Raw genomic sequence first — 26,752 nt, 5'->3', positions numbered from 1 at the left:
CCCCGCCCAGAGTGTAGGGACCAACACTTTGCTAGCAGACCAGGGTCAGTGTGACCGCAGCATGCCTGCCCTGGGGGAATGTGTACTGGCTGCTGGTTCCCCTGGTGGGTCCTCTGGACCTTTAGTCAGCCTTGGGAGATCTCACCTGTCTTAGAAGCCGAGGGGCCCTGGAAGGCAGCAGTGGGTCAAGCCACTCGAGGATCTGAAAGCACTCGGCCAGGTGGGACCTGGCATTCTGCTTCCTCTTCTTGGCTCATCTTCCCACTGTCTTGGCACCTGGCCACGAGAGTGGCTTGAACTTAAAGCTCTTGTTTTTATTTACATGCAGTCAAGGCTGAGCGAGCAGAGAAATGCCTTTTATGGCCATTCCCTGCATTGGCTTCAGCACGGCCTCAGAGCGTGTTGGGGTTTTGTCCACGTGTTTGTCTCTGTACTCCCTTTGACTGAACTTGAGGGGCTACAAAGGACAGCATTAGGGAGAAGCAGTCTGTGTCTCCAAGCCCTGTCTTTTTCTCTTCACACGCTGAGGCTTTGCTCTGATCCTGTCGCTGTGAGTCACTACATGCTGCAGCCGCTCCCTCCGTACTCTGGCCCCACCGTACTGCTTTCCCGTGCCAGGATTTGCTGGCTATTCGGCCCTGGTGCCACCAGCCCAGTGTGTCCTCCAGTGTCCGGTCCTCATAGGACTGGTTTGGGATACTACACCATTAACGTGATTAGCAGCCTCCACCTCTAGTTGTCCTTTTTTGGCCTCCCATTTCTGAGGGGAAGCAGAGGAAGTGTTTTAAAGAACTTTTCCTTTTATGTGCGCCTCAGAAACGCGACAGCTGGGTAGCTGCAGGCTGGTGGAGGCGTGGCCCCGATCTGAGCAGCTGCCAGGTTCTGAAAGGAGCCTTGACCACAAGAGACATCATTTTGGGCAGCCTTCTCGGGCTCCTCAGGTCACACAGGCCTTGCAGCCACCCCCACTAGCTCGTTACACTCTGGGCATCGCTCTGGTGTGAGGAAGCATTGCTGGATGAAATAGTAGGCACCGTGTGGGATGGGGCTGTAGCATCTACTCATGGGGTGACCAAGACTTGTGTCACTCAGAATGTCCCTTACCAATGGAGGAGCAATTAGTGTCATTAAGTCACAGCCTTGAGTACCCGTCTTTAGCATCCAGCACACAGAGTGGGAAAGGTGCGTGGAGTACTGCTGCTCTGGACCGATAGGCCCCAAGTGGTTGAAGGGATGGCAGCTGCCAGGTCGGTCAGAAATGAGTGAAGTGGACATGTCGCTTCGGAGAAAGAAACTGGCAATATTTATGTCAGGGGTACAAGTGCTTTTGAGTATAAAGTATGGTGTAGCACGTCCACCACGTGAACTTGGCAGTTTTCTGGTCCTTAAACACTTCCAGTGGGAGCAGAGGTAACATTACCAGTGTGGAATTAATTTTTTTTATCTGTTTGGTAGTTTTGTTTTATTTTTTAAATTATATGTACATATATGAATGTTTTGTTTGCATGTAAGTGGACCCGTGCATGCAGTGCCCTCAGAGGCCAGAAGAGGGCGTTGGATCCCCTGGTGTTGGCTGCCATATGGATGCTGGGACCCAAACCCAGGCCCTCTGCAAAACCAGCCAGAGCTCTTAACTGCTCAACCATTTCTCCAACCCCTGTTGGTTTGTTGTTGTAGTTTTGCTTTGTTTTTGAGACAGGTTCTCATTCTGCCTCCTCACTGCTGGGATTTAAGATGTGGGTACCCTGCCCAGCTCAGTGAGGAGTCAGTAAAGAAATGCTTCAGTGTTTGGAAGAGCAGCATAACTCACCGAACTAGTGTGTTCCACTTGATGTATGACATCACAAGCAGGCAGAGCCAAAGATTCAAAGTTCAGAATAGGCCTCTGGAGCTTAAAGCTAGCCCTTGTCCTTTTTAAAAAATGTATTTTATTTGTTATCTTTATTTTATATGTCTGAGTATATTGGCTGCGTTTAAGTAAGCGCATCATGTCATGCAATGCCTGTGGAGGTCAGAAGAGGGGATCAGATCCTGGAACTAGAGTTAAGGATGGTTGTTAGCTGCCATGTGGGTGCTGGGAACCAAACCTGGGTCCTCTGCAAGAGCAACCAGTGCGCTTACTGCCAAGCCACCTCTCCAGCCCCTCGTCCTGTTTAGATGTAGAGCATTTGTTGTGGGTGTAGTGGCCTGTGCCTCCTGTGCCTAATGTCCTCGCTAGTTGGGAGGCTAAGATGTGATGATTATTTAAACCCAAGGGTTTGTGCCCAGTCTAGGCTGCAAGACCTCATCTCCAAAAATCCAAACAAGCAAACAGTCTTCTGTCATTTGGAAGGACCTCCATCTGTATGAGGCCGGCTTGTCCTGTCTTGCCTGTCCTTCAGCCAACACACCCACTCTCAGCCACGTGAGTGCGGAGCACAGGGATTCATCATGGATTCATCAGGCCAGACACTGAAAGTCTTTGTGATATGGAGAGTGACCACATTCTTCTCATTAATTGTTTGGATTTTTTTTTTTTTTTTTTTTTTTGCTCTTTTTGAGACAGGGTCTCCCTGTAGCCCCAGCTGTCCTGGAACTCACTATGTAGACCAGGCTGGCCTTGAACTCAGAGATCCACCTGCCTCTGCCTCCCAAGTGCTGGGATTAAAGGCGTGCGCCACCATGCCCGGCTTTGGATTTTTTTTTAATGAGGCTCTTAGTCTGTAGCCTGGCTAGCCTTGAAGTAATAGCAATCCTCCTGACTTAGCCTCCTAAGTGCTGAGATTACAGGACTGTGCCACCATGCCCAGCTGAAATGCTTTTAATAGGTAAATAAATTATATTAACGTGTACCATGTTTATATTTCTTTCTTTTAAATGACTAGTAAATATTTCTCAGATGTCTGTTTGATTTTCTAACATGATAGATGTTGATGAAAATCACCCACACAGCAACTCTCCAGGTCCTAAGTGGTGCTAGGAAGTACAGGCCTGAGAGCTTGTGTTAAGAGACGAAGCTATTGAGTCTCTGTGGCCCTGCCCACTGTGACCGTTAGCAGAAGCCTGTCTGGTTCTGTCCTCCCCTACCTTGGGCCTACCACAGACTTTCGTGACTGGATGCACGTGTTTATTGGAGATGTCCACTAGCCCAGATGCCTCCTGCCAGGGAACTACATTTTATTTGGTTGTGTTCATGAAAAGCCTCAGTGCACCAGCCTCGACTCACTGCAGGAGTCATTTAATTTTTGTTTTTGCTCCTGCCTTCCTGTGGCTGGTTGTCTCATACCTTCTTGGGCAGTAGATCTACTTGGTTTATGAAAATACAGGCCTGTGTCTACATAAAGTTTTGGGTTTTCAGTCTGTGTGTGCATGCATGTGCACGTAGCCATGCGCAGGTGTGGAGGTCAGAGGACAACCTCAGTGTCAGTTCCTGCCTTCCACCTCACTTACAGCAGTCTCTTCCCGCTTGCTGCTGTGCACACTAGGCTGGCTGTCCCTTTGCCTCCAGGCGCTCTCCTGGCTCCACTCCCCACCTTACCGTCAGTGCTCCTGGGTCAGGCTTTACATGGGTTCTAGGGAATCTGAGCGCAGCTCCTCATGCTCGTGCAGCCAGCAGTTGGCCACAGAACCCTCTCCCGGAGTCGTTTCCCCAGTCCTGAGGTTTTGGTGGTGTTAGTGTTTTTTCTTTTTCAATATTTTATTTTTATTTTATGTGTATGAGTGTTATGCCTATATGTGTGTAAGTGCACCTGTGTCATGCCGTGCCCACAGGTCACAGACGTCAGATGGTGTTGGATCCCCTAGAACTGGAGTTAGAAATGATTGTTAGTCGCCATGTGGATGCTGGGAACCGAACCTGTGTCCTCTGCAAGAGCAGCCAGTGCTGTCGACCACTGAGCCATCTCTCTAGCCCCTGTTGTTAGTGTTTTTGAGGCAGGGTCATACTCTAGTCCAGGCTGACTTAGAACTCATTCTGTAGCCTAGACTGGTTTAAAACTCATGATGATCTTCCTGCCTCAGCCTCCTGAGTACTGGGGTTACAGTAAGCTACCACACCTGGCTACAGAAAGTTTTTCATGGGATTTATAGACCCTGTATCCATTAACTGTACTTTAGATGAATTCAGATCGTCTCCTTTTATGAAGCGATTGGATAGAAACAGCATGATTACAGTGTGAGCCTCCCTCTTGAGTGTCTTTCCTAGGGAGATGCAAAGAAACAGCTGGAGAGGTTATGGAAAAGCCAAAGGAAGAATACCATCCAATTTCAACTTTACTGCAATTACTTAGAGGGGCTTTGGTGACTCCCAGGCAGCCCCTCCACCTAATTTAGGGATGATTAGAATCTCAGGGAGAGAAGGAGCTTTGCAACCACTCCTCTTGCTTCACTGGAATTAGGCCTGATCACATAGGTCATTGTGCTGTGGCATTGATGGTCATGTCTAGCCCGGTGGAAACAGCTCCCCCTGCCCCAGCCGATTCCTGAGGGTCACGGTCAGCTTTGACGCAGCCCAGCCTGCTTCCTTGTTTCTCGCTGTGCCTGTTCTGCCTCCCCAGATGCGCCTCACAGCATCTCTGCTCTCGGTGCTATGATAACGAGGTAAACAGGTATAACATTGAACTTGAGCTGTTTTTAAGTGTCCAGTTCTGTTGTGTTAGGCACATAACACGACTGTGCAGTGGCTGCTCCGTCCGTCTGTGTCCAGGTTTTTAACTTACCAAATGGAAACTCTGTGTGCCCATGAAGTAATAGGTCCCCCTCCCCTCTCCCTGGCTCTGGACAACCCCTGTTTTCTACCTCTATGAGTTTGGTGGCTCTTGGGACCTTGGACTTGTGTCCCACTGTTTGCCTTTTTATATCTGGCTTGTTCCGCTTAGCACGCCATCATGAAGTTCGATTCATGTTGTTGTCTGGGTCAGAATTATTTTTTCAAAGCTGAATGACATTCTGCTGTGTGTATGTGTCACTTCTCATTCGGGCACCACGTGTCTGCGGACACTTGAGTTACTGTCACCTGGTTCCGGGGAATAACGCTGATGTGGACTTTGGGTACAATGTTTGCTTGGGCTCCTGCTTCTAGGTTTGTTGGATTGCTGAATCTGAGGAGACCCTGCGTTTGACTGTTGAGGAATCGCCTCCCCGCATTTCACAGGATGCACCATTGCTTGTTTCTGCCCGATTCCACATTGGATTCTGACCTCTCTGAGTCATCCCCAGTACTTGGTTTTTCTAGGGGTTCTGGTGTGTGCTGAGGATTAAGCACAGGGTATCCCACTCTCAGTTCATGCCTTTCCCGTTTACACCCACTGCCTGGTTTTTGTTTGGTTCTGTTGTAGTTTCCTTCCTATTATCTGTGATAAAACACCACGGAAAAGCAGCTCGGGAGAAAGGCTTGTGTGGCTTACAGTCCAAATCACAGACCATTACTTCAGGAAGAGACTGGAAGCATCCCCAGGTATATTAGTCACTTTTCTGGTGCTGTGATAGAAGCACTGACCAAAGGAACTCACGAAAGGAAGAATTTATTCGTGCTCACGGTTCCACGGGAATTACAGTCTTGTCTCAGAAGGGAGGCATGGTGGCAGAGGTGGCTTGAAGAGGAAGGGGAGCTAGGCTCTACATTTTCTAGCAGGCACAGGAAGCAAGAGAGCAACTGGAGACCCTGAAAACCTTAAGAACTCTCTGAGCGCACCCACCCCAGGTGACGTGCTTAACTCTCTAAGTGCACCCACCCCCAGTGACTGCTTCCTCCAGCATGGCCACACCTTCTAAGACCTCACAAAACAGCACCACCATCTGGGGACAAAATGTCCAAATACTTGGAGCCTATGGGGACATTTTCATTCAAACCACTGCACCAGGGGAGAGCAGAGCGCGTGAGCGCATGGACCTTGCTTGTTTGCTGTTGGCTCTCCCAGATGTGCACACAGACCAACATGACGTCGATAATTCTTCATCGAGACTCTTCCTAGGCAATTCTAAGTTGTGGCAACTTGACAGTTAAAAACAAACCATCACACCCTCTGTGATGATTAGTCTTGACTGTCAACGATGAGATTTAGAAACATTATGGAAATAATCTGGACATGTCTGTGAGGGATTATCTAGGTTAGGTTAGGTGGTGGGGGAAGACCCACTCTAAATGTGGGCCGCGCCATCCCTAGGCTGGGGTCCCTGATGGCACGGAGAGGAGGAAGGGAGCTGAGATCGCTCTGCTTTCTGACTGTGACCAACTGCTTCACGCTCCTCTGCCCGGACTTTGCCAGCTGATGGGCTGCACCTTCAAACCCTGAGCCAGAATAAACCCTTCTCTGAAGTTGTTTTTCTCAGGAATTTTATCACAGCAACATAACAGGTAACCACCATCCTAATGAGTGTGAAACAGTGTTCCATCGAGGTTTGGACTTACATTTCCCTAGTGACCAGCGATGCTAATTGCTTTTCAGGTGCTCACTGGCCTTTAGCAGATCTTCTTTGGAAAGCTGTGTCTCCAGGTGGTTTGCTATGTTTTAATTGACCTGTGCTTTCCAGTGGGCCTGGTGGAAGGGGACTGGATCTATACTAGGACCTGGTACTTTTTTCAGGGAGTATGTTCTCAGTCTCACAGGAATATGTTTTATTTTTTACATTTGTTTTGTGTGTGTGTGTGTGTGTGTGTGTGTGTGTGCACGTGTGACTTGTCCGAGCCAGATTTCTCCTTCCATGTGGGCCCCAGGAATTGAACTTGGGTCATCACCTTTACCCCCTGAACCATCCTGCTGTTTCTAGAACAGTGTTAGAAGTTTCCTGGCATCTCTTTGAATGTTCTTTCCATTCACACCACTCACTGCTATTATGAACTGTCCACGAGCCTCCAAGTGGGCACAGAGCCAGACTCTGGAGCCTCCAGAGCTGTAAGCCACAAAAATTGCCTTTCGAGTTCCCAGCCTCGTGCAGCATGGCCAGAACTGAAACAACCACCCCACACGTGTGGCCAGCCTGCTGCCCAGCTGCTGTCTGGAGGCAGAGGCAGGCAGGTCTCTGTGAGTTCAAGGCCAGCCTGGTCTACAGCGAGTTCTAGGCCAGCTGGGACTAAGGGAGACGTCTCAAAAAAGGACCCCCCTCCAAAAAAAAAACGATCCCTTAGGACAGGTGTCATCCTGAAGCCGTGTATGCCACAACCAGTGCACAGAGAGGCTTCTCGTGACTCAGGCTGAGATGCAGCCTTGTTGTGGACGCACTACTTTCAGTGTCGGACACCCTCAGTCTCCAGAAGCACTGGGTGTGCCCGCTCTGTGTTGGCACCCCTGTGGTGGCGCCCCTCCCAGCCTCCTGTCCGGGGTGCTGGCACATCTTGAGCTTGAAGCCAGCTGGTCTTAATTGGTTACTGCAGTAGTCCAGAAAGGTCAGGCTCTCTTACTGGAGGAGTTTTGCTTGCCATTGGCAGCCTGTGTGGTCAAGCAGTCGGAAGTGTGACCTTCGTCCTAGCTCGCTGCCAGCTGTTACTGCAGTGGAGAGTGGGGGGAGTGACATGCGCTCATCTGCAGCCTCTGCTGTGGGTTCTGAATGATGAGCTCATGGCACTGCAGCTTCAGCCTGGGCTGCCGAGTCGGAGGCATTGATGCCACTGGTCTCAGCCAGCCCTTTGCACCCCTCCTCTCCCAGCTCTGATGATGGGGGTCTGGAGTCAAGGGGAGGGGGAGCAAGAAACAAAAGAGGCTCCGCAGCAGAGGTCCTTCACTGAGCTACTTACTGTCAGATGCTCTTTGGGGCACTGTGTGTGTGTGTGTGTGTGTGTGTGTGTGTGTGACAGACAGAGACAGGTTCTGCTTTTGTGCCCAGGCTAGCCCTGAGCTTCTAGGCTCTCGGGATCCTCCCCCTTAGCCTCCCCAGAAGCTGGGAATATCTTCAAGCCTGAGCTACCCTGTCCAGCTAGTTCATTTTTGTGACCTACTTTTACTTTTCTCTTTTATCATTTAAGATATAATTTTGTGGGGGCTACAGAGATGTCTGTGGCTAAGAACACTGGTTATTCTTGTAGAAGACCTGGGTTCGAATTCCAGCACCCACATGGCAGCTAACAACTCTCCATAACTCCAGTTCCAGGGTATCCCCCCGCCTTTCTGTCTAACGTGGGCATTGCATGACACAGGTGCACTTACCTACATGCAGGCAATACATGCATACACATAAGATAAAAATAATAAATAAAATACTTTTTTTTTTAAAAAAAAAAACTTATTTTTATTTTATGCGTAATGTGGGTGCTGGGATTCAAACCCGGGTCTTCTGCAAGAACAGCCAGTGTTCTTAACCGCCGAGCCATCTCTCCAGCCCCCATAAAATACTTTTTAAAAACGATATAATTTTGCTTAGACTGGCCCCTGACTATTTAACTTGGTAACGGTTGCTATCTCTTGGGCTGTTATTTTAAATGCACTGGGACATACGTTTGCGATCACTTTTCACATGACCCTCAGTGGCTTGCGGGTGGAAGGAGTCCGTTCTCGTCTCAGTCTGTTCTCATCGCACAGCTGCAGCAGCCTTTGCCTGTGCTTGCGCCGCAGTATGAGCTGCATCTGTGGGATCTCCTCGTGGTCCGTGTAGCCCCAGGTCTGTGGCCTGCACTCTTGTCTCACTGATGACAGTGACCCGTGGCAGAGAGGCTCTGCCACAGGCCGTAAGAGCAGTGTGTGACTGCACACTGTACTGCAGCTCCTCTGCTCCCTGCAGGGTGATCTTGAGCCAGAGCTTAAGTGGCTCCCAAAGCTCTCTAAGAACTGGGAGCAGAGGGAGCTGGAGGGACTGGGCTGCCAGGCTTACCATCAACATGACTCAACATCCTCTCTATCCCAGCAGGGAGGAAGCAGAAGGATGGGCGGGTGGGGGTCTTAGCCCCAAGGCTTTCTTTACACCTAGGGAAGGACTGTGCCCTCTGCTAAACTGTCATGGGCCTGTGTGTGTGCAAATCATCAGGGCTAACTCCGAGGAATAGTTGCCAGGGGCACGGCTTACCATCAACATGACTCAACATCCTCTCTATCCCAGCAGGGAGGAAGCAGAAGGATGGGCGGGTGGGGGTCTTAGCCCCAAGGCTTTCTTTACACCTAGGGAAGGACTGTGCCCTCTGATAAACTGTCATGGGCCTTTGTGTGTGTCCTGCAAATCATCAGGGTTAACTCCTAGGAATAGTTACCAGGGGCACTGACCGCATCCCTGGATCTGCTGTGGGTCTGAAGCTGGGCTTGCCTTTAGCATGGGTGTAAGGTGGGGGAGCTTAGTGGTGAGGAAGGAGCCTTGGGGTTGAGCCCTGGCTTCTCCACTTAAGGCCCAATCCTTCCCAGAGCTGGCACCTCCTGAGTAAAGGAACCTGTGAGATGAGGCACAGGAAATGCCTGTGGTGCCCGGCATCACTCAGTGGACAGTGCCGATTCCGGACACTGTCTTTTTCCCTAAATGGTTGCAAGACCTTTGAACAGTGTCAGCTGGGGAGGGTGTGAACTGTCTCTTTGACCTTGATTTTTAAAACAATGTGTGTAAGAAACTGTGTCTCCCCCTTCTAACAGCAATCAGTTGCCAAAAGTCCCTTAGGCTGGGTTGGGGTTTCGTGCCCACTTCTCCATGTCTCCACACACTTCCATCATGGCTGAAAACTTGCAGTGCCACCAGAGTGGAGAAGTTTGTGTTCTGGATCTTGGTCATTCTGAGTGGGGCAGGATGAAATCTCAAAGTGGTTTAATCTGCATTTCCCTGATAACTAAAGATGTTGAACTTTTTTTTTTTTTTTTTTGGTATTTTTGAGATGGGGTCTCTCTATAGTCCCAGCTGGCCTGGAACTTATGATATAGACCAGGCTGACCATGAACTCAGAGATCCACCTGCCTCTGCCTCCCAAGTACTGGGATTAAAGGCATCCGCCACCACGCTCAGCTAAGATGTTGAACTTTTAAAAAAGTATTTCTTGGGCTGGAGAGATGGCTCAGCAGTTAAGAACACTGGCTGTTCTTGCAGAAGACCTGGGTTTGAATCCCAGCACCCACATGGCAGCTTAACAACTGTCCGTAACTCCAGTCCCAGGGGATCCAACAGCCTCTTCTGACCTCCACGAGCATTTTACAACATGGGTGCACTTACCTATGTGCAGGCAATACATGCACACACATAAATTAAAAATAATAAATTTTTTTAAAAAAAGTATTTCTCGACCATTTGTGTTTCATCTGTAGAGAATGCCATGTTCAGCTCCTTGCCCCATGTTTTATTTGGGTTTTGTTAGTGGTTTGTTCTTTGAGTTCTTTGTATATTCTAGATACTAACCCTCTCAGAGGTACAGCTGGTCAAGATTCTTTCCCATTCTCTAGCCTGTCTCTTCACTGGAATGATGGTGTCTTCTGCTGTACAGAAGCTTTTTAGTTTCATGATGTCCCGTTTGTCAACTGTTGGACTTGGACTGCACTATAGGAGTTCTATTCAGAAAGTTCTTTCCTGTGCCTTTAAGTTCCAGTATATTCCCTACTTTCTCCTCTATCTGATTCAGGGTATCGAGTCTTACACTGAGGTCCTTGATCCATTTGGAGTTGAGTTTTGTGCATGGTGAGAGACAGGGATCTAGTTTCATTCTTCTACGTGCAGCTGTCCAGTTTGACAAGCACTGTTTGTTAAACTTGCTGTCTTTTTCCAGTGTGTGTTTTTGGTTCCTTTGTCAAAAATCAGATACCTGTAAATGTGTGGGTTTAAATCTGGATTTTCAGTTCTAACCCACGGATCAATGTGTCTGTTTTTATGCCAGTTCCATGCTGTTTTTATTACTATAGTTTTGTAGTATATTTTGAGGTCAGGGATGGTAATTCTTCCACCAGTTCTTTTATTGTTCAGGATTATTTTGGCTATCCTGGGTTTATGTTTCCATATGAAATTTGAGGTTATTTTTTCAATGTCCATGAAAAATTGTGTTGGAATTTTAGGTATTGCATTGAATCTGTAGATTGCTTTTGGTAGGATGGCCATTTTCACAATATGAATTGTACTGATATGTAAGCATGGAGGGGGTCTTTCCATCTTTTTTCTTTAATTTTATTTATTATTTTTATGTGTATGTGTGTATTGCTTGCGTGTAGGTAAGTGCACCCATGTTGTGCAATGCCTGTGGAGGACAGAAGAGGCTGTGGGATCCTGTGGAACTGGAGTTACGGACAGTTGTTGGATACTTTCTACCATGTTTTCTTTCATGCAGAAGAGAACTAGTGTTTGTGTTCAGGTAGTGACCCGCCTGGATGGGAGGCCGACGTTCCCTTCAGCTTTGCTGGCTTTGCCCCAAAGGCACTGGCCTTTCCGCCGGCAGCTGGAGTGGGAGCACGAGGCACAGGGCTGTGCACGTGGGCCAAGGGCCAAGTGCTTGGACACTGATTCACCTCACAAGTCTGAGATTTAGCATCTGTCCTTGGTGGGGGTATCCCCAACAGCAGTGTGGGGGCTCTGGCTACACAGGGCCCTGCTTGTACCCAAGGCCTGGCTCACATCAGTCACCCATATTGATAAACCAAGGTTGATATTAGGAGAGTTTAACAGTCAAAAAATATGACTCCCTGAGATGCTGCCCTGGCAACGTGTTAGGCCATCTGTCGACTGTCATCTCCTCCTCCACATGCCATGTGTGTGCACACATATGTTCATACACAGGCACTGGTGCAAAACCACTGCAGCTTCCCATGTCCTCTCACATTAGCTTCAGAACTTCCCAGAGAGGCTTCCCAGCCTCCCTCCTGGACGCATTGGGTTTCTCAGAGGAGTTTTTGGAAGAACTGTTAGTTGATGATCACCTTGAAGATAATTTAGGATTCCCCGAATTTCTGTGGGAATCCTAAGCTTGATTGCCCCCGACTAATCATGAGCCAGAGGGGAGAGGAAGAGGAAGTTTGAACCTTTGCCACCCACGGTCCCATTCTACCGAATCAGTAATTGAATGCTATTAAGCAAAATTACTTTGCCTCCTGCAGGAAGGCTGTGACGATGAAGGCTTGCTGACTGGGGAGGGAGCCAGGCTCCCCTGTGCGGCCATCAATATTTCATAGCCATAGGCTGTCGGGAAGCTGGGTGCCCTGGCCCGGCTGACCCTGAGCGCTCCTGAAGGTAGAGCTTAGCCAGGGAGGCTACATTTAAAGGGCTTACTGCAAAATGAAATTTGCCCAGGACACCTGAGGGTTGGTTGGATTTGCTCCTTTGGCTGGTTGGGCGTCCCCCTTAGTCGAGGGGAGGCTGTCCTTCACAGCTGTAGAGGAAGGGCTGGAGAGGTTAACCTTGCCTGTGGGCAGCACTGAGACCCCATCAGTAGCCTCAGTTTCTGCACTGGCGATATGCCCCTGCCCTAGCAGGTCACAGCTGGCCATCTCGGAGTGAAGAGGCACCGTGAGGGATTGGGTGGCTGGCTGCACCACGCTGGTGATCAGCCTCACCTCCATTTCTTCCTGGTGTGTGTGGCCTCTTTTCCAGAGTGTGGGTATCTCCCTGGGTCTCAGACCACCTCTGAACCAAGAGAGCTTGTACATGGGATGAGGTTTTAAAAAACGAATCTCCAGGCATAGTAGTTCTAGTAGCGTGGGGCTGAGGAAGGAGTTCTCCTTGAACCCAGGAATTTGAAAGTAGCCTGGCCCACAGCAAGACCTTGTCTGCAAATGGACAGAAGGGTGGGGATACAGGGGTAGAAAAATAATGAGCTTTTCATTTTGTTCTCTCTGTAGCTGCTATTAACTTAGCAAAGCTGAAGCTTTTCAGACATTACTACGTCTTGGTGAGTAAAAAAATAAATCTTAAATCTGTAAATAAGATGAGTGAGAGCGCCTGTGGGAGCGGCTGCTGAGCTTGGACCTGCCAGTTACCTCACAGCCTCATGTGGCCTCTTAAAATGGGAAGGAATAGCTGGGTTATGTCTTAAGTTTCAGTGTTAGAAGTGGCTTTAAATACTTAGAAAAGTACCACAGGCTTTGTGTGAAAACAGAAACACAGGGCCTAGGAACAGCTCAGGCCCTTGTGGAGTGCTCACAGTATAGAGTTCACGTCCGTTCTTTCCTAGACTCGGCCAGACCAAGCTGTTCCTCAGCTAACCTTAGCCACTGAGGAGCGTGGGCTGTACCTTTCCTGTTCCTCTCCGGGCCTGTCCCACTGAAGATTACCGGGTCTCTGCCCCTCTCTCCTTTCCCATCTCCCTGCAGGAGACTTAACACAGAAAATTGAGACCGTTCTCTTTATTTTGTTTTTGTTTTTGTTTTTGGGACAGGGTCTCACCATGTAGCTCTGGCTGCCCTGGAACTCACTATGTAAACCAAGCTGACCTTGAACTTACAGGCATCAGCCTGCTTCTGCCAGAAATAAAAGTGTGCACTAGCACACTCAGCAAGGCAGTTTCATCAGACCTCAGAACAGGCCAGTGGCAGACACAGAGACTTAGCGAGTACAGCATGGAGGCGTGCTGTCATTTAGAACTGTCTTCTCTCTTCCATTTGTGGTTTTGGCAGTGATGTCCCATCAGGCATTTCTTCTCAAACATTAAAACATTGGAGACTTCGATAGAAAAGTAGGGCGGACAGTTCATCCCGCTGGCGTGTTCATGCCCCCTGCCCCCGTTGCTTTTTTGTTTACATGGATTTTGTATCATCCATGAGAGCAGGTGTTGCCACAGACCTTTTCTTGATGCCTGTGGTGATACTGAGGAGTGGTCCTTTGGTAAGGCTGGTGAGCTCAGACCTTGAGGCCTGACACCCGAGCCGACCTGGCCACCCCAGCCTGGTCCAGCATGCAATCTGTTCCCAAGGCCACTGAGGCCTTGTCAACAGGAAGAAAAGAGAGAGGAGGGGGCTAGCATACCTGCCACAGACGTGCTGGGAATGTAGACCTCAGGTGCACACTGAGGTGAAAAGACCAGAGGCCAGGGTGCTTCTGTGTTTATTTTGCTATTGCTGCCAGGAACTGTCTTTCCAGGCCCGGCCGTAGAAAGATGGCTCCTGGAGGCTGAAATCAGAGGGTCTGCATGTGAATAGGCAAGAAAGGTTAAGAGCAGCCTTACTGAAGGGTCTTGACCGCCCCTGAGATGGGTCTGCCCTGTGTCTTAGCGGCCTATAAACTAGCCAAGCTCCTTTCAGATGCAGCTAGCAGAGCCTGAGCTCCGGGCTGTGTTCATGAACTAGCGGTGTAAGTGCCGTCGTTTTCTTTGGTTGATTCTGGTTTCTGTTTTGTAGTTTATTGTGAGAGCACCTTAGCCGAAAGCATCGCTGACATGTCCGGATTTTTCTTCTCTTCCTGTAGATTGTGTGCTACATATACTTCACCAGGATCATCGCCTTTCTCCTGAAGTTTGCTGTTCCATTCCAGTGGAAGTGGCTCTACCAGGTGTGCTGCTCTCGGGCAGTGTGCACATTCATGTCAGGGTGTGTCTCGGGCACAGCTTGAGACTGTCTGACTTACCTGGGAACGGCTGCTGGACCTTCCTCTCTGCTCTCCAGTTAGGGTTGTCTGTGCCCCTGAGAGACCTGGACATGATTGCACTGTTGATTTTAGTTTTCATTTCCTAGTCTTTGAAGAGAAATGCCTCAAGGAAAGGGGGAAGGAGGGGGAGAGAGAGAGGAGAGGGGGCGGGGATTTGCCCTGTGTAACTAGAATCATCTGCCACATGGTCTTTGCCTTCTGTTTCAGGACTTGAGTGTTTCACCCAGTCCTTGGTTTGAGGTTTTTTTTTTTTTTTTTTTTTTTTTTTTTTTTTGTCTTTGTGAGGCGGGCTCTGCCTAAAGCCCAAGCGGGCCTGGACCTCACTTTGTAGACCAGTCTGCCCTCGACCTCACATAGATCCGCCTGCCTCTCCCTCCCGAGTGCTGGGATTAAAGGCATGCGCCACCACGCCCAGCTTGTTGGTTTTTGGTTTTTTTTTTAATATTATTTTTATTTTATATGTATGAGTGTATTGCCTACATGTATGTAAGTGCACCCGTGTCGTGCAATGCCTGCGGAGGACAGACGAGGCCATCGAATTCCCTGGAACTGAAGTTACACACAGTTGTTAGCTGCCATGTGGGTGCTGGGATTCAAACGTGCGTCTTCTGAAGAACAGTCAGTGTTCTTAACCGCTGAGCCATCTTTCCAGCCCATTTTTTTAAAAATATTTTATTTATTTTTCTTTTATGTGTATGAGTATTAGGCCTGCATGTGTCTAAGTGCAGCTGTGTTGTGTAGTGCCTGAGGTCAGAAGAAGGTGTTGGATTCCCCTGGAACTGGAGTTACAGATGGTTGTTAGCCACCATGTGGGTGCTGGGAACTGAACCCAGATCTTCTGTGAGAACAGTTAGTGCTCTTAACTGCTGAGCCATCTCTCTAGCCCCTTATTTTTGTTTTTATTTATTGTCTTTATCATCATCATCATCATTTTAATCACAGAGTATCCTTGCTGAGATATTATAGCTGGTTATCGGCCAAAGTCCACCACCAAGTGCTGTGCATGCATTTAGACCATTGTTTTGGGGGCTGGAGAGATGGCTCCGCTGTCCAAAGTGCTTCTGCTCTTCCAGAGGACCTGAATTCTATTCCCAGCATTCCGTTGGGAGGCTCACAGCTGCCTGGAACTCCAGCTCTTGGGGTTCTGACACCCTCTTTTATTCTGCACAGGCACCACCTTCACATGCACACACACGCACACCAATAAAAGTAAAATTAAGAATCTTAAAAAAGAAAAAAAGGATTAATTTATTATTATTATTTTTTTTACTTTATGCATATGTGTGTATTGCCTGCATGTAGGTAAGTGCACCCATGTCATGCAATGCCCGCAGAGGTCAGAAGAGGCTGTCGGATTCCCTGGAACTGGAGTTACAGACAGTTGTTAGCTGCTATGTGGGTGCTGGGATTCAAACCCAGGTCTTCTGCAAGAACACCCAGTGTTCTTAACCACTGAGCCATCTCTCCAGCCCAAGGATTAATTTTTTTTTAAAAAGAGAGAGACGTGTGTTCTTGGTCTAGTGAGGTGGCTCAGTGGGTAAAGGCACCTGTTTCTAACCCTGAAATCCAGAGTCCATCCCAGGACCCACGTGGCAGGAGAGAACTGACTCCTGCAGGTTTTCTCTAACTGCCACACTTAGCTGGATCTATATATGCACACATAAAGTGTGTACACACACCCACACACACACCATATACTTAATGCACCATATACACGTGCACACCACACACACTACACTTACGCTGTGACCCATATACACACCCATACACATACAAACACACAGTAAGTAAAGAAATAAATTGATAAATGAAATTTTTAAAAATTTCTTTTTACAAAGCCAGGTGTGGTGGCGCACACCTGTAGTCCCAGCACTTGGGAGGCAGAGGCAGGCAGAGCTCTGTGAATTCAAGGCCAGCCTGGGCTACATAGTGAGTTTCAAGACTGCTGGGGCTACAGGGAGACCCCATCTCAAAAAAAAAGACCAAAAAAAATTTCTTTTACAGTCTGGTCTACATAGTGAGTTCCAGGACAGCTGGGGCTACAGAGAGACCCCATCTCAAAAAGACCCCCCCCCCAAAAAAAATTTCTTTTTAAAGACTTGGGCTGGGGCCTGGTTATAAACACTTTTAATCCTGGTTATAAACACTTAATCCTAGCGCTCAGGAGGCAGGTGGATCTCTGGTTCCAGACTAGCCTGGTCTACATAGTGAATTCCAGGCCAGCCAAGGCTACATAGTGAGACCCTGTCTCCAAAACACTAAATGGAAGAATAAACAAACACAGACTTGCTCTTGAGCAACTGCTTGGTGCTTTGGGCACCGTGCGGCAGAGTGTGAGGTGAGCCAGCCTGGTGGTGCAGGCCTTAACCCCAGATTGAGGAGACCAAGGCAGGAGGACAGAGTTCAAGGCCAGCCTGAGATATATAGCAAGACCCCCTCGTCAGAAAAGAGAAAAGAAAGCGGATTCCCATGGAGACATTCCTCAGTGTCTCCTCTGGACAGAGTGCTCCTGGTGTGGACCTCAGCAGAGCTGAGAAAGCACTTAGGAGCAGCCACCTGGGGCACTGTGAGGGAGGGCACCACTAGGGACTACGAGGGAGCCGTGGGCTTGTTTAGTTCCACTGTGCCTTCGAGAGCAGCCTTGTTAATCTCTTTATCTTGGGCTGAATTTTAAATTTGCAGCTTCTGGATGAAACAGCCACGCTGGTGTTCTTTGTCCTGACGGGGTATAAATTCCGCCCAGCATCAGATAACCCCTACCTACAGCTGTCTCAGGAGGAAGACGACCTGGAGATGGAATCTGTGTAAGACGCCCCTTCCTCATTCTTCCTCGACTGGACTGAGAGGTGCAGTGTGAGGGGTCTGTTCTCAGTGTCCTGTGGCACCAAGGTGGCACCTGTATTTTCAGTGGAAGGATGTGTTCACTTGAACCCTGGTGCCTAGCTAGCTTGAAGTGCAGTGTTTACTGGCCGCTGCTCGGTCTAGTCAGGTAAACTAGGACTTGCCATCCCGTCAAGCACCTTTGGAATAGCTCCTCGTGATCCACTGGCAAGAATTTAGGAATGTCTTTGGCCAGTCAGGATCATTGACAGACTGTCAGGCTGCAAGTATTGCCGCTGGTGTCTGATAATGACATCTTCTGAGTCAGTTGCGGTCTGCTGCCAGTGCTCAGTTGGCAGCAGATAAAACCTTGGCCTGGTCTGCATCACAGGGTGAGGGACGACGTGGTCTTATTTTCAGGCAAGAGCAGTCATTTTCCTGGTGGGCCATGACTTGTGTGTTTGCTCCGGCTCTGGTGGTCAGGTCAGGCCAGCGTCCCACTGCCCTGCGGCAGCCTTTTGTCCTTTGACGACTCAGACTCAGGTCCAGCCCAGCTGGGCTTTGCCCAGCTGTCAGGCAGCTCAGGCTATGTGGGGCAGCACTTTGTGCTGGCCTCTGCACTGAGATGATTGATTATCCCAGGGTGTGCTCTGGGGATGGCCCTGACAGTGTCTTGTCTCCCTATGGAGAAATGCAGACGGTGGGGGAGCAGGAGGTCTAGCAGTTGTGTGTTTTCCAGAAGTAGCGAGCGGAGTCTGAGCTAGTGACTTTTGGAAGAGGCACAAATTCAGCTGAAATCACTTTACTGACCCTCCCTGTGAGAGACCCTGCACTTGACTGAGTGGCTGGATCACAGAGCTGAGCTTCAGAATGGCCTGGTGGGAATTCTCTGCCCTGTGTTCTTATCCTTGGCCTTTGTGCCTTGCAGATTGTATGTTTCATGGCAGTGTGTTAAAGTTTTGCTCTGTGTCGTTTCCCCTGTGACAGTATCTAACAAGAGTGAACCATCCCGCAGGCAGGGCTGAGTGTGTCCAAATCTGGGGGGGGGGGTGCATATACCCCAGCCTTGTAGGAGCCAGAGAGAGCATGTTCTTCACTCTGACAAGGCACAGAGAAGTAGGAATATTGGAGATGGGGTGATCCCTTGGTGGCCTCGGCTTAACACTTCTGTAACAAGGGTCTAGAGCTCAGATCATGCTAGCTGTTTTTCTGAGGCTTCATGAAGCTGCATCACGACAGTGACAGGAGTTTGCGGCAGCAAAGGGGCTCTGTGTAGAGCAGCCGCACAGTCAGACCCACGGATTTTATCGAACACAGTAGCATCGCCAGCAAGTACCCGGTCAGTTGGGGCTCTGATGTGAAGCGGAGGCTCTCGGGAGCTGATGGACACAAAGTACCTTAGCTCAGCAAGGAAACTGGACTGGGACTCCTGGGGTATCTTTAGCTAAGGATGCTGTTTGCTTAGATAAGCTGAGCTCATGGGCAGAGAGCCCTGGATCCCACCCCCACTGCTGAAGAAGAGAAGAGAGAGGGAGCAGAGTGGCAGGCAGGGAGGGAGGAACTGTCGAGAAGGTTCTTAGGGTGGGGGACATGAAGGCAGAACAGACCTTGGAGGTGCCACACTGGCCTCCAGTGCTCACCTGCAGGGAGCTTGCCTGCTCCACAGCTCAGTACCTGGGGCTGGCAGCTCCCTCTTCTGCTCAGGAGCTAGTTCTTGGATGACACCTCTTAAATCCTCCAGAAATAACTCAAACCAGAGGCAAGTAGAGCTTTGGCCTCAATATTCTAGAAGGTCATTAGCTGTCTGTAAATTGTCAGCCATCTTGGTGTCTAGCATATAACTAGGTCTGATGCTACCACAGAAGAAAGCCTGTTTGTGGGAAGTAATTATCCCTGTGTTCCCTCCTGTTACACACACCCTCAACATGTCTATAGCCTTCCTAACAAGCCTCACTAGTGGGCTCAAAACCTCTGGCCTGGGCCACTCCCTGTTCTGACCAGGGTCCTGGTTCATTTCCTTCCCCGATTCTTCCTGTGTGTGGAGCTGAATCATGAGAGGACAGTGTGTGTGTCAAGTAAGTGCCTGTGGTGAACCCCACACCGAGCCTTGTTCCTCTGGGGTGGGGGCAGGGGGTTTCCGTCAGTTTGCTGGCCAAGGCTTGCCTGTGGCACTTCTGTGGCCATCGCCCCACCAGGCCTGTCGTCCAAGCCAGGGAAGGAGGGCACAGTCAGAAGTCCCTCTTGTTTCTTTGACATCTCTCTGTGTCTGTCAGTTTAATAACAGGATTTATTATAAAAAATTGAGCAGGTTGGAATGTATGAGGTGACATCTCACTGACCAGCCTTGTAGTGTCTGCCGTCTGTGCACACCCTTCACAATTCCATTGTTTCTGATGTGGGGTAGGTGGCATGTGGGGTGGAGTAGGAGTCAGAGGTTGTCTCCTGAGCCTTCCATTCCAGAATGTGGCCCTAGTGTCTGTGCTGACCTTGTCCTACCTCCTGCTTGCATTCCACACAGATACAGAAGAATCAGAGTGAACGGACTCCCCTCTTACCCAAGTCTTACCATATTGTAAGCCTCAAACATGTTTTAGTTGCAGAAACAGATGAATCCATGGGCTGCGTCAACCTGAGCCATCTGCTTATAGCCCAGCGAGATGGAAAAAAACTGTTCAAGTTCATTCTCTATTTGGTTGACAGGACAGAGACTCGGGTTTTGTCAGGAAAGAATCATCATGTAGATACAGGAGGAAAGGGGCAGAGTGGGCTCCTCCACAGGCTCACCTGGCTGGCCTTGTGGGAAATTCTGCTGTTCAGACCTGCTTAGGAGCTGTGGCCCTGAGGGAGGCCTCACTTCCCATCAGTGGACAGGGGCACCGTGACCACGATCCATAGAGCTACAGCTCCACTGCCCAGCCCTGAGCTTTTAGAGCACCCTCTATCCTGCACAGAACCCCGAGAGCCAATGGGCAAGGTGTAGGCTGTGCATGTGGATTTTGTGGCCCTTTGGGCTATTTGCATGGAAACAACCCACAGGGTGGTACCTGCAGCTCAACCCCCACATCCTGCTAGAGCCCCGCCTCCTGCCAGAGCCCCGCCTCCTGCCAGAGCCCCGCCTTTGTGCGTTCTGCACTCTGCCCACCTAGGGACTTTGGAGTGCTGATCTTTTCCAGGTCTCCTTTCTCTGATGAGGCATCCTGGGTGCAGGAGTCCTGGTCTACAGGGCTGTCCAGGCTTGCCTGCAGCTCCAGGCACTAGGCATTCCTTTGACCTTCCAGAAGTTTGCTGGGAACCCGGAGGCAGCACCCCTCCCCTGGTATCTGTCATCGGTCTCATGCCTGTGGTCACTCCAGCAGCTCCTGCTCAGGGAATCCATCTTCCACCTCCAGCATCCTCCTGGGCTCCCATACTCCTTCCTCCCAGACTGCCTTTCTCCCTGGTACTCCATGGCCCGAGCACTGGTCGTCCCCAGCCTCCAGCTCCAGCTGCTGTGCCTCGCCAGGCTTCAGGTCCCCGCCCACCAGTCCACGTCCTCTCCTGCTCAGAGCTGCACTTTTCTCATTTGCTGTCAGGCTGTCGTCCCTGCTCTCCCAGGCCCAGCAGCCACACTTGGGGAGCTGCTTGGGACACTTTCCTCACTTGATGGGGTGACTGGCCCGACCTTACGTCTCTGCCCCTCATCTGTGGCAGCTGTTGCCTTCTTCCTGTCCACTTTCTAAGCTGGCAGAACCACCCCAGAGCGCTCTGACATGAGTTCTGTTGCCGCTCAGTGGGAGGCCACAGCTAGGGAGGGGTTCAGAGGAGCAGCACAGCCCAACCGGGCAGGTGGATGCTAGGAACCATCTGATAGCACTCAGCTGGCCTAGTGTGATGGACACAGGACTGAAAGATGAGATGGAGCTTCCCAGGTAGGCGGAAGGCAGAGGAGGGTCGAGGTTCTGAAAAGAAGGCCTGTGCCAGGTGGCCTCGAGTGGCTGGGGATCTCCGGGTCGTTGGGCAGCTGTGCCAGGCCATGAGGAAGAGAGACAGAATGAGCCTAGAAGGGGGGTGGGTGAGATGAACAGTGGGCACCAGAAGCAGAGCCAGGTGATGGGGGAAGGTGGGGGCAGCAGGGCAGGGGGAGGGAGAAGGGGAAGGGATGATGGCCTTGGCTCTCACACCGACCTCCTCAGCCCCGCTCCAGTTTATTGCCTGCCAGCAGCATAGCGAGAGCCCCTCAGCCCCCCAAGACCCATGTTCCAGTGACACACCATATCCCAGCCTCACCTGAATCTGGAGAGGCTGGGAGTCTCTGGGCTCTGAGGCTGGTTCCGGCAGCACCGTGAGGGAGGAAGAAGAGGGAGTTTCGGCCCATGAGAGCTAGTGACAGATGAGGCCACTGTCACCATGTATAGGTCAAGGGAACTGCATACTTGGTGGGACAGGCTGGTTTCTGGGAGAGCCTGTGCAGACCGTGGACCAATGAGAAAAGGAGGCGAATGATTAGCGGCTGGGTTCAGCAGCTGGTGTCTCTGCGTGGTGTCCCCTGCCACCCACGGACCTGTGCAGTGCCCTGGCTGATGAAGGCCCCTCGGCTCTGTCCAGCTCATCCAGTGTGCGATGAGAAGAGGTCTTCTCCGACACCGCCCGTCAGCACTGGGGCTGCTCCTCATGGTGGGAAGGGCTCCTCACTTGGCTCCTCAGTCCAGCCTTCTATTTTTAGTTTGCATGTTCAGTGACTGGCTTCACGGAGCCTCGGTGCCAGGCACAGCGGGCAGAACAAGGCATCTGCCTCGGATCTCAGTCGGCAGAGGCCACGTGCTGCAGAAGCCAGGGTCTGGGTTTGCAGAAGCAGTAGGTTAACTGTATGTAGTTGGCAGTTTGGAGCCCAGAGCCTGTGTCTCTGTCCCGTGTCTTGGGACCATCCACTGAGTCTCGCTGGTACAGGTGTCTGTGTGCTGGTTAGCTTTCTTTTCTGAATGTCTCATGACCCTAGTGATCATATATGTGCAGTGTAAAAGCTATGGAGGCCACAGCAGAGCAGAGAAAGTTCATGGTGACTGTGGTGACGTCTTGATTAGGCCCCTGGGGAAGTTCTGGAAGGTAAGGAGTCATTGTAGTTGAGCTCAGAGAGGTCAAGTGATCTGGGCAACTCCACACAGCTCCAGGGAGAGGGCCAGGATCCCACCTTGGTCTGAGAGCCTTTACTGTAGGCTTGTACGAGTTCCCTAATCGTTTTGGCTTCTTCTCTTTCTCAGGGTGACAACATCAGGGGTGATGGAGAACATGAAGAAGGTCAAGAAGGTGACCAATGGCGCTGTGGAGCCCCAGGGTAACTGGGAAGGCACCGCGTGACCGAGCCAGCTCTGGGGACGCGCTGTCAGTGCAAACTAACTTGTTCCTAGTCTGATTGGTGAGCGAGGAGTTCCTGACAGGACTTGGCCCACAGTGACATCGCTGAGCTCGTAGTGGAGCCAGGTGCTGTGACACCTGCTTTTGTACTCTTGGGGAATCCGGATCTGCGGCAGGCTGCGGCAGCTAGGACTGTCCCTTGGTGGGCAGGAGGCGGAGAGCAGGAGAGGAGAAGCCGTCTGATTTACCTTGTAAACTGGGAGCTGGGGTCTGCACAGGGGGCCCCCAGTGGCCACCCCCTCAGAAAGGGACCTTGGTGGTGGGGAGGGTGAGTCCTTGGGTCACAGTGCTCTGGAAGCTGGGGATATGCTCAGTGTTTGCCTCCCATGCACAAGGCCCTGGGTTCAATTCCTAGTACCAGGAAAAAAATTGTTTTGGAAAGTGGTCAGATGTCTACCAAGGCTACAAAGAAAGAAAGAGAGAATGCCTGCCTTTGGGGAACAAGAACAAAAAAGTATTTTAGAAAACGGAACCCAGTGTAGCACCTGCCCGAGGCCTGTAGTCCCAAGCATTGCCCTAAACTTCGTTCAGCTCCTGGTTGTGCCAGGGAACTGGTGGGACCTGGTGCTGCCGGGCATACTGAGAGCCCCCAGAGCTCCGTCCTCAGAGGCACCCGTTACTGTTAGGACCACTGCCCAGACCACAGCCCTTCTGGTGGGGACGAGAGGGTTCCAGTCCTATTCGGTGTTGCCTGGCAGAGGGGAGAGAGGGATCTTAGAGCTCCAGTATTCTCCAGTCAGCTTTGCTGACTCCCGACCCTGCCTGTCAGGAGCAGCACAGCCTGACTTCTTACAGCCGTGGCGTCGTTTTATGAACAGAAACAGAGAAAACAGTGCTTTCCTTACGGAGCAGCTGGGGGCAGAGGTATTGTCTGAGCAGGTACTTAAGTAAGGCAAATCTGTATCTTCCAAAGCCTGCCCGTGGGCCCGGCGGGAGTGCTAAGTAGAGGAATTGCTGAGTTGGTCCCCAAGGCCCAGTTCCGGGCAGGAAGTGAGTGCGATTGAACTGGCTCCTGCCGGGCTTGGGTGGCACAGTCTCCTGAATGCCCAGAGCAAGAACGCGGGTACATGCTGCAGGGAGCAGCCTTGAGCTCAGGCAAGCTTAGAAGGCACATTGTGACTCAGCGCAGATGACCAGCACACTGCCCTGCAGGAAAGCTGCTTAGTGCCCAGGAGCAGCTGGGAGGGTCATTTCCAAAAGCCGCAGCCCAACTCTGCCTGGGCTTGGGTTTGTGCGTGAGTCATACCTGCGATGTGACAGTCACATTGTCCCAGCTCAGAAGGGTGAGGTAGCAGCGGTGGGATGGGGTGGTCATCACCTTCGTAGGTTTGGAAGCTGAAAAGTCTCGGGTCAGAAAACAGTGCTGCGTCTGTCTCCCCTTCCCCACCACTTCCTGTCCCAAGCCACTGCTTAGGAAGCAGCTTCCTCTTGACACCTAGGCCCAGCAGCCCGCCACCATGCCGACATTCCAGAGAAGTGTTTGTGTGTCTGTCCTCAGGAGAGATAGACCGGTCTAGAGGAGTCATTAAGGGACATCTTTTTTTTCTCCTTTTTTAATTCTTACTGGTTTTTGTTTTAAGTTAACTTGGGGCTGTGTAAATTGGAGGTACATGGGAATTTTTTTTTTTTTTTTTTTTTTTTTTTTGAGACAGAGTCTCCCTGTAGCCCCAGCTGTCCTGGAACTCACTATGTAGACCAGGCAGGCCTTGAACTCGCAGAGATCCACCTGCCTCTGCCTCCCAGTGCTGGGATTAAAGGCGTGCGCCACCACGCCCGGCTGTGCCCATGAACTCTATGTGCCTAAACTGGCACTCCGAGATGTGCTTCTGCCTCTAGAGGGAGGCTGTTTGCAACCTACCCACAGGCATCTTGGTTTCAGCATGATGTCTAAGGGGCTGTAGGGGGACAGTCTGCACAGACAGACCAGGCTGACCACAGCAGAGTCCTGCCCAAGTCCTGCCCTGTAACTGCTGGTAGGTAGGAAGTCAGGCTGGCAGGAGGGAAGTCTAACCTGTGGGAAGCTGGGCATGGTGTCCAGGCTGGAAAAGGAAAAAAAATCCTTTAGCTCTCCATTCTGCTCTGTGAATGTGTCTCAGCTCTCTACTGCTGAGCTGTGAGCCAGCATTCAGTGGTCCCCTTAGGTGGCGATATCTGTTGGGATCCAGTGCTATGCAGCCCATCTCAGCCCTCCTAGCTCAGCACAGAGTTTAAACAAGTGAAGCCCTTGCTGTGTTTTAAGGGGCTGGGCAAAAAAGACCCGGGGTGCACTGCCACTGTGGTATTTATAGCTCCATTCTGTTCCTCCTCTTCTGCGTGCTGGAGATGCCCTGCTTCCCTCAGAGTCTGTGGACTGGAAGCCACTGGCTGTGACATTTAATAAAGTGTGGGTTTTGCTAGAAAAGTACTTCTTGGACAACATGAGTAGTGTTGATCTCTTAATCCTGAGTCTTGACAGTGCAGAAGGACTTGATCAGCCTGTTTCTGGACCCTCTGTGCTTTAGCATCTGAGAAGCAGAGTATTGTCTGATGTTCAGTGTGACTGGTGAGCCCAGGGTTCAGTCCCAGGAGGAGCAGCTCACTGCAGGATCAAGATCCTTTATCATACTGAGTCTCTTCAGTTTTTTCAAGAAACCATTTTAAGAGAAAAATACCTGGGTGTCTCTGCCCTCTCTCCCCCACTCCCCTCCCCTACACAGCTAGTGAGCCAGGACAACATGGCCTTCTAAGACACTTCACAGAATCTGTGACAAGATTTGCTGTCCTTCCCAAACTGACGTTTCAGGATTCTGCCCTCTTCCTCCTCCCCCTCCCTCTTCCTCCTCCCCCTCCCTCTCCTCCTCCTTGCTGCAGTATGTATGTGGATGTCAGAGGACAGATTTGTGGAGCTGGTTATTTCCTTCCACCATTATGTGGATTCTGGGAAAAGAACTCATGTCACCAGATTGCACAGCCACTGCCTTTGGCCACTGAGTCATCCCCCCTCCCCCCTCCTCCCCCTTTCCTTCTTCCTCCTCATTCCTCTTCTCCCTTCTCTACAACTTCCTCCCCCTCCTCCTTTCCTCTTCCTCCCCTTCCTCTTCACCCTCCTCACCCTCCTCTCCCTTTTTTCTTCACCACCCCGTTCCCTCCTCCTCTCCCTCCTGCCTGATCCCACTCAGCTCACCCTGAGAATATCCAGCTGCAGGCTTGGTGCATTGCAGCATTTTCTCCCCACGACTTGGGTGCAGGATGGATTTTCCAAACCAGGGAGAATTACATCAAGAGAGGGCAAACTAACAGCATTCATTATGGCCTTGGAGAGTGTGGTGATCGTCCCCCACACTGAAATGCCCACGTTGCTTTAGATTCCACTACAAGAGCCAGCCTTTGCAGAAGAGGAATCAGGTCAAAGTTACCTTTGTTAATTTTCAATGGCCTCTGGCCACCTCCTCCCATCCTGAAGTGTGTTCCTCGAGGAAGGCTCTCCAAGCATTAAACAGTCTGATGAGGTTCCTGGCCCAGCTCCACAAACCCGGGAGAACAGTTGAACAGCTCATGCTTCCTGCTGCCAAGCTGCTGGTTCTCAGAGGAAACAGATCCTAGCCCACTCCCCAGTCTGCTTCTACACCCCACCACCCACCTCAGCTGCACACTAGCTCTGCCCTGCCCCAGGCCTGAGCATATCACAGTATGCTGCCCAGAGGCCCGCTGCTCTCACTGCTACTGGTCTTCCCACTAGGACTCAGAAAATTAATTGGCCATTAGACTTACTACCTTGGCTATCCAAAGTATTCATTTAGGACCGACCAGTGTTCTCAAAGGTCTGCTCTTTACTCCAGCTTTCTCTAGGATGTCTGGGCAGGAAGGCTTTAAAAAGACATGCCCCAAAGTCGGTGCTAATGGCTGTCAACACCTGGACCTCGGGTCTAGGCCAACTGAGCTGGGAAAGCGTCGTGCTTTTAGGTGGCTCCCTGCCTGGGCATGGGAGAGGCACTGCCCCTCCCAAGCACTGTAAAGAGAGTCCACCAAGGGAGAGGACTAGCTTGTGAGGGGACCTGGTAGGACTCGGACAGCAGGGAGAGCACAGCCAGGCTAGCTGCCCCCAAGACAGGACACTCATTCAGAA

General features: G+C 50.8%; 1 protein-coding gene across 1 annotated transcript in view; it reads left to right on the top strand.

Moving 5' to 3' along the window:
• The window catches only part of Gpr107 (G protein-coupled receptor 107), a 64,620-nt gene extending 39,577 nt beyond the window's left edge, over positions 1 to 25,043 (top strand). The window contains exons 15-18 of the mRNA XM_008825870.2: positions 12,696 to 12,745; positions 14,257 to 14,340; positions 17,119 to 17,240; positions 22,494 to 25,043. Coding sequence (XP_008824092.1) covers positions 12,696 to 12,745; positions 14,257 to 14,340; positions 17,119 to 17,240; positions 22,494 to 22,590 — 353 coding nt within the window. The 3' untranslated portion in view covers positions 22,591 to 25,043. The remainder of the gene's footprint in view (positions 1 to 12,695; positions 12,746 to 14,256; positions 14,341 to 17,118; positions 17,241 to 22,493) is intronic.
• Positions 25,044 to 26,752: the final 1,709 nt, after the last annotated feature.

Source organism: Nannospalax galili, unplaced genomic scaffold, assembly GCF_000622305.1.
Source record: "Nannospalax galili isolate Female #2095 unplaced genomic scaffold, S.galili_v1.0 scaffold290, whole genome shotgun sequence".
Lineage (NCBI taxonomy): Eukaryota > Metazoa > Chordata > Mammalia > Rodentia > Spalacidae > Nannospalax > Nannospalax galili.
Note: the sequence above shows the minus strand (reverse complement) of the source record. Positions and strands in the feature narration are given on the sequence as shown.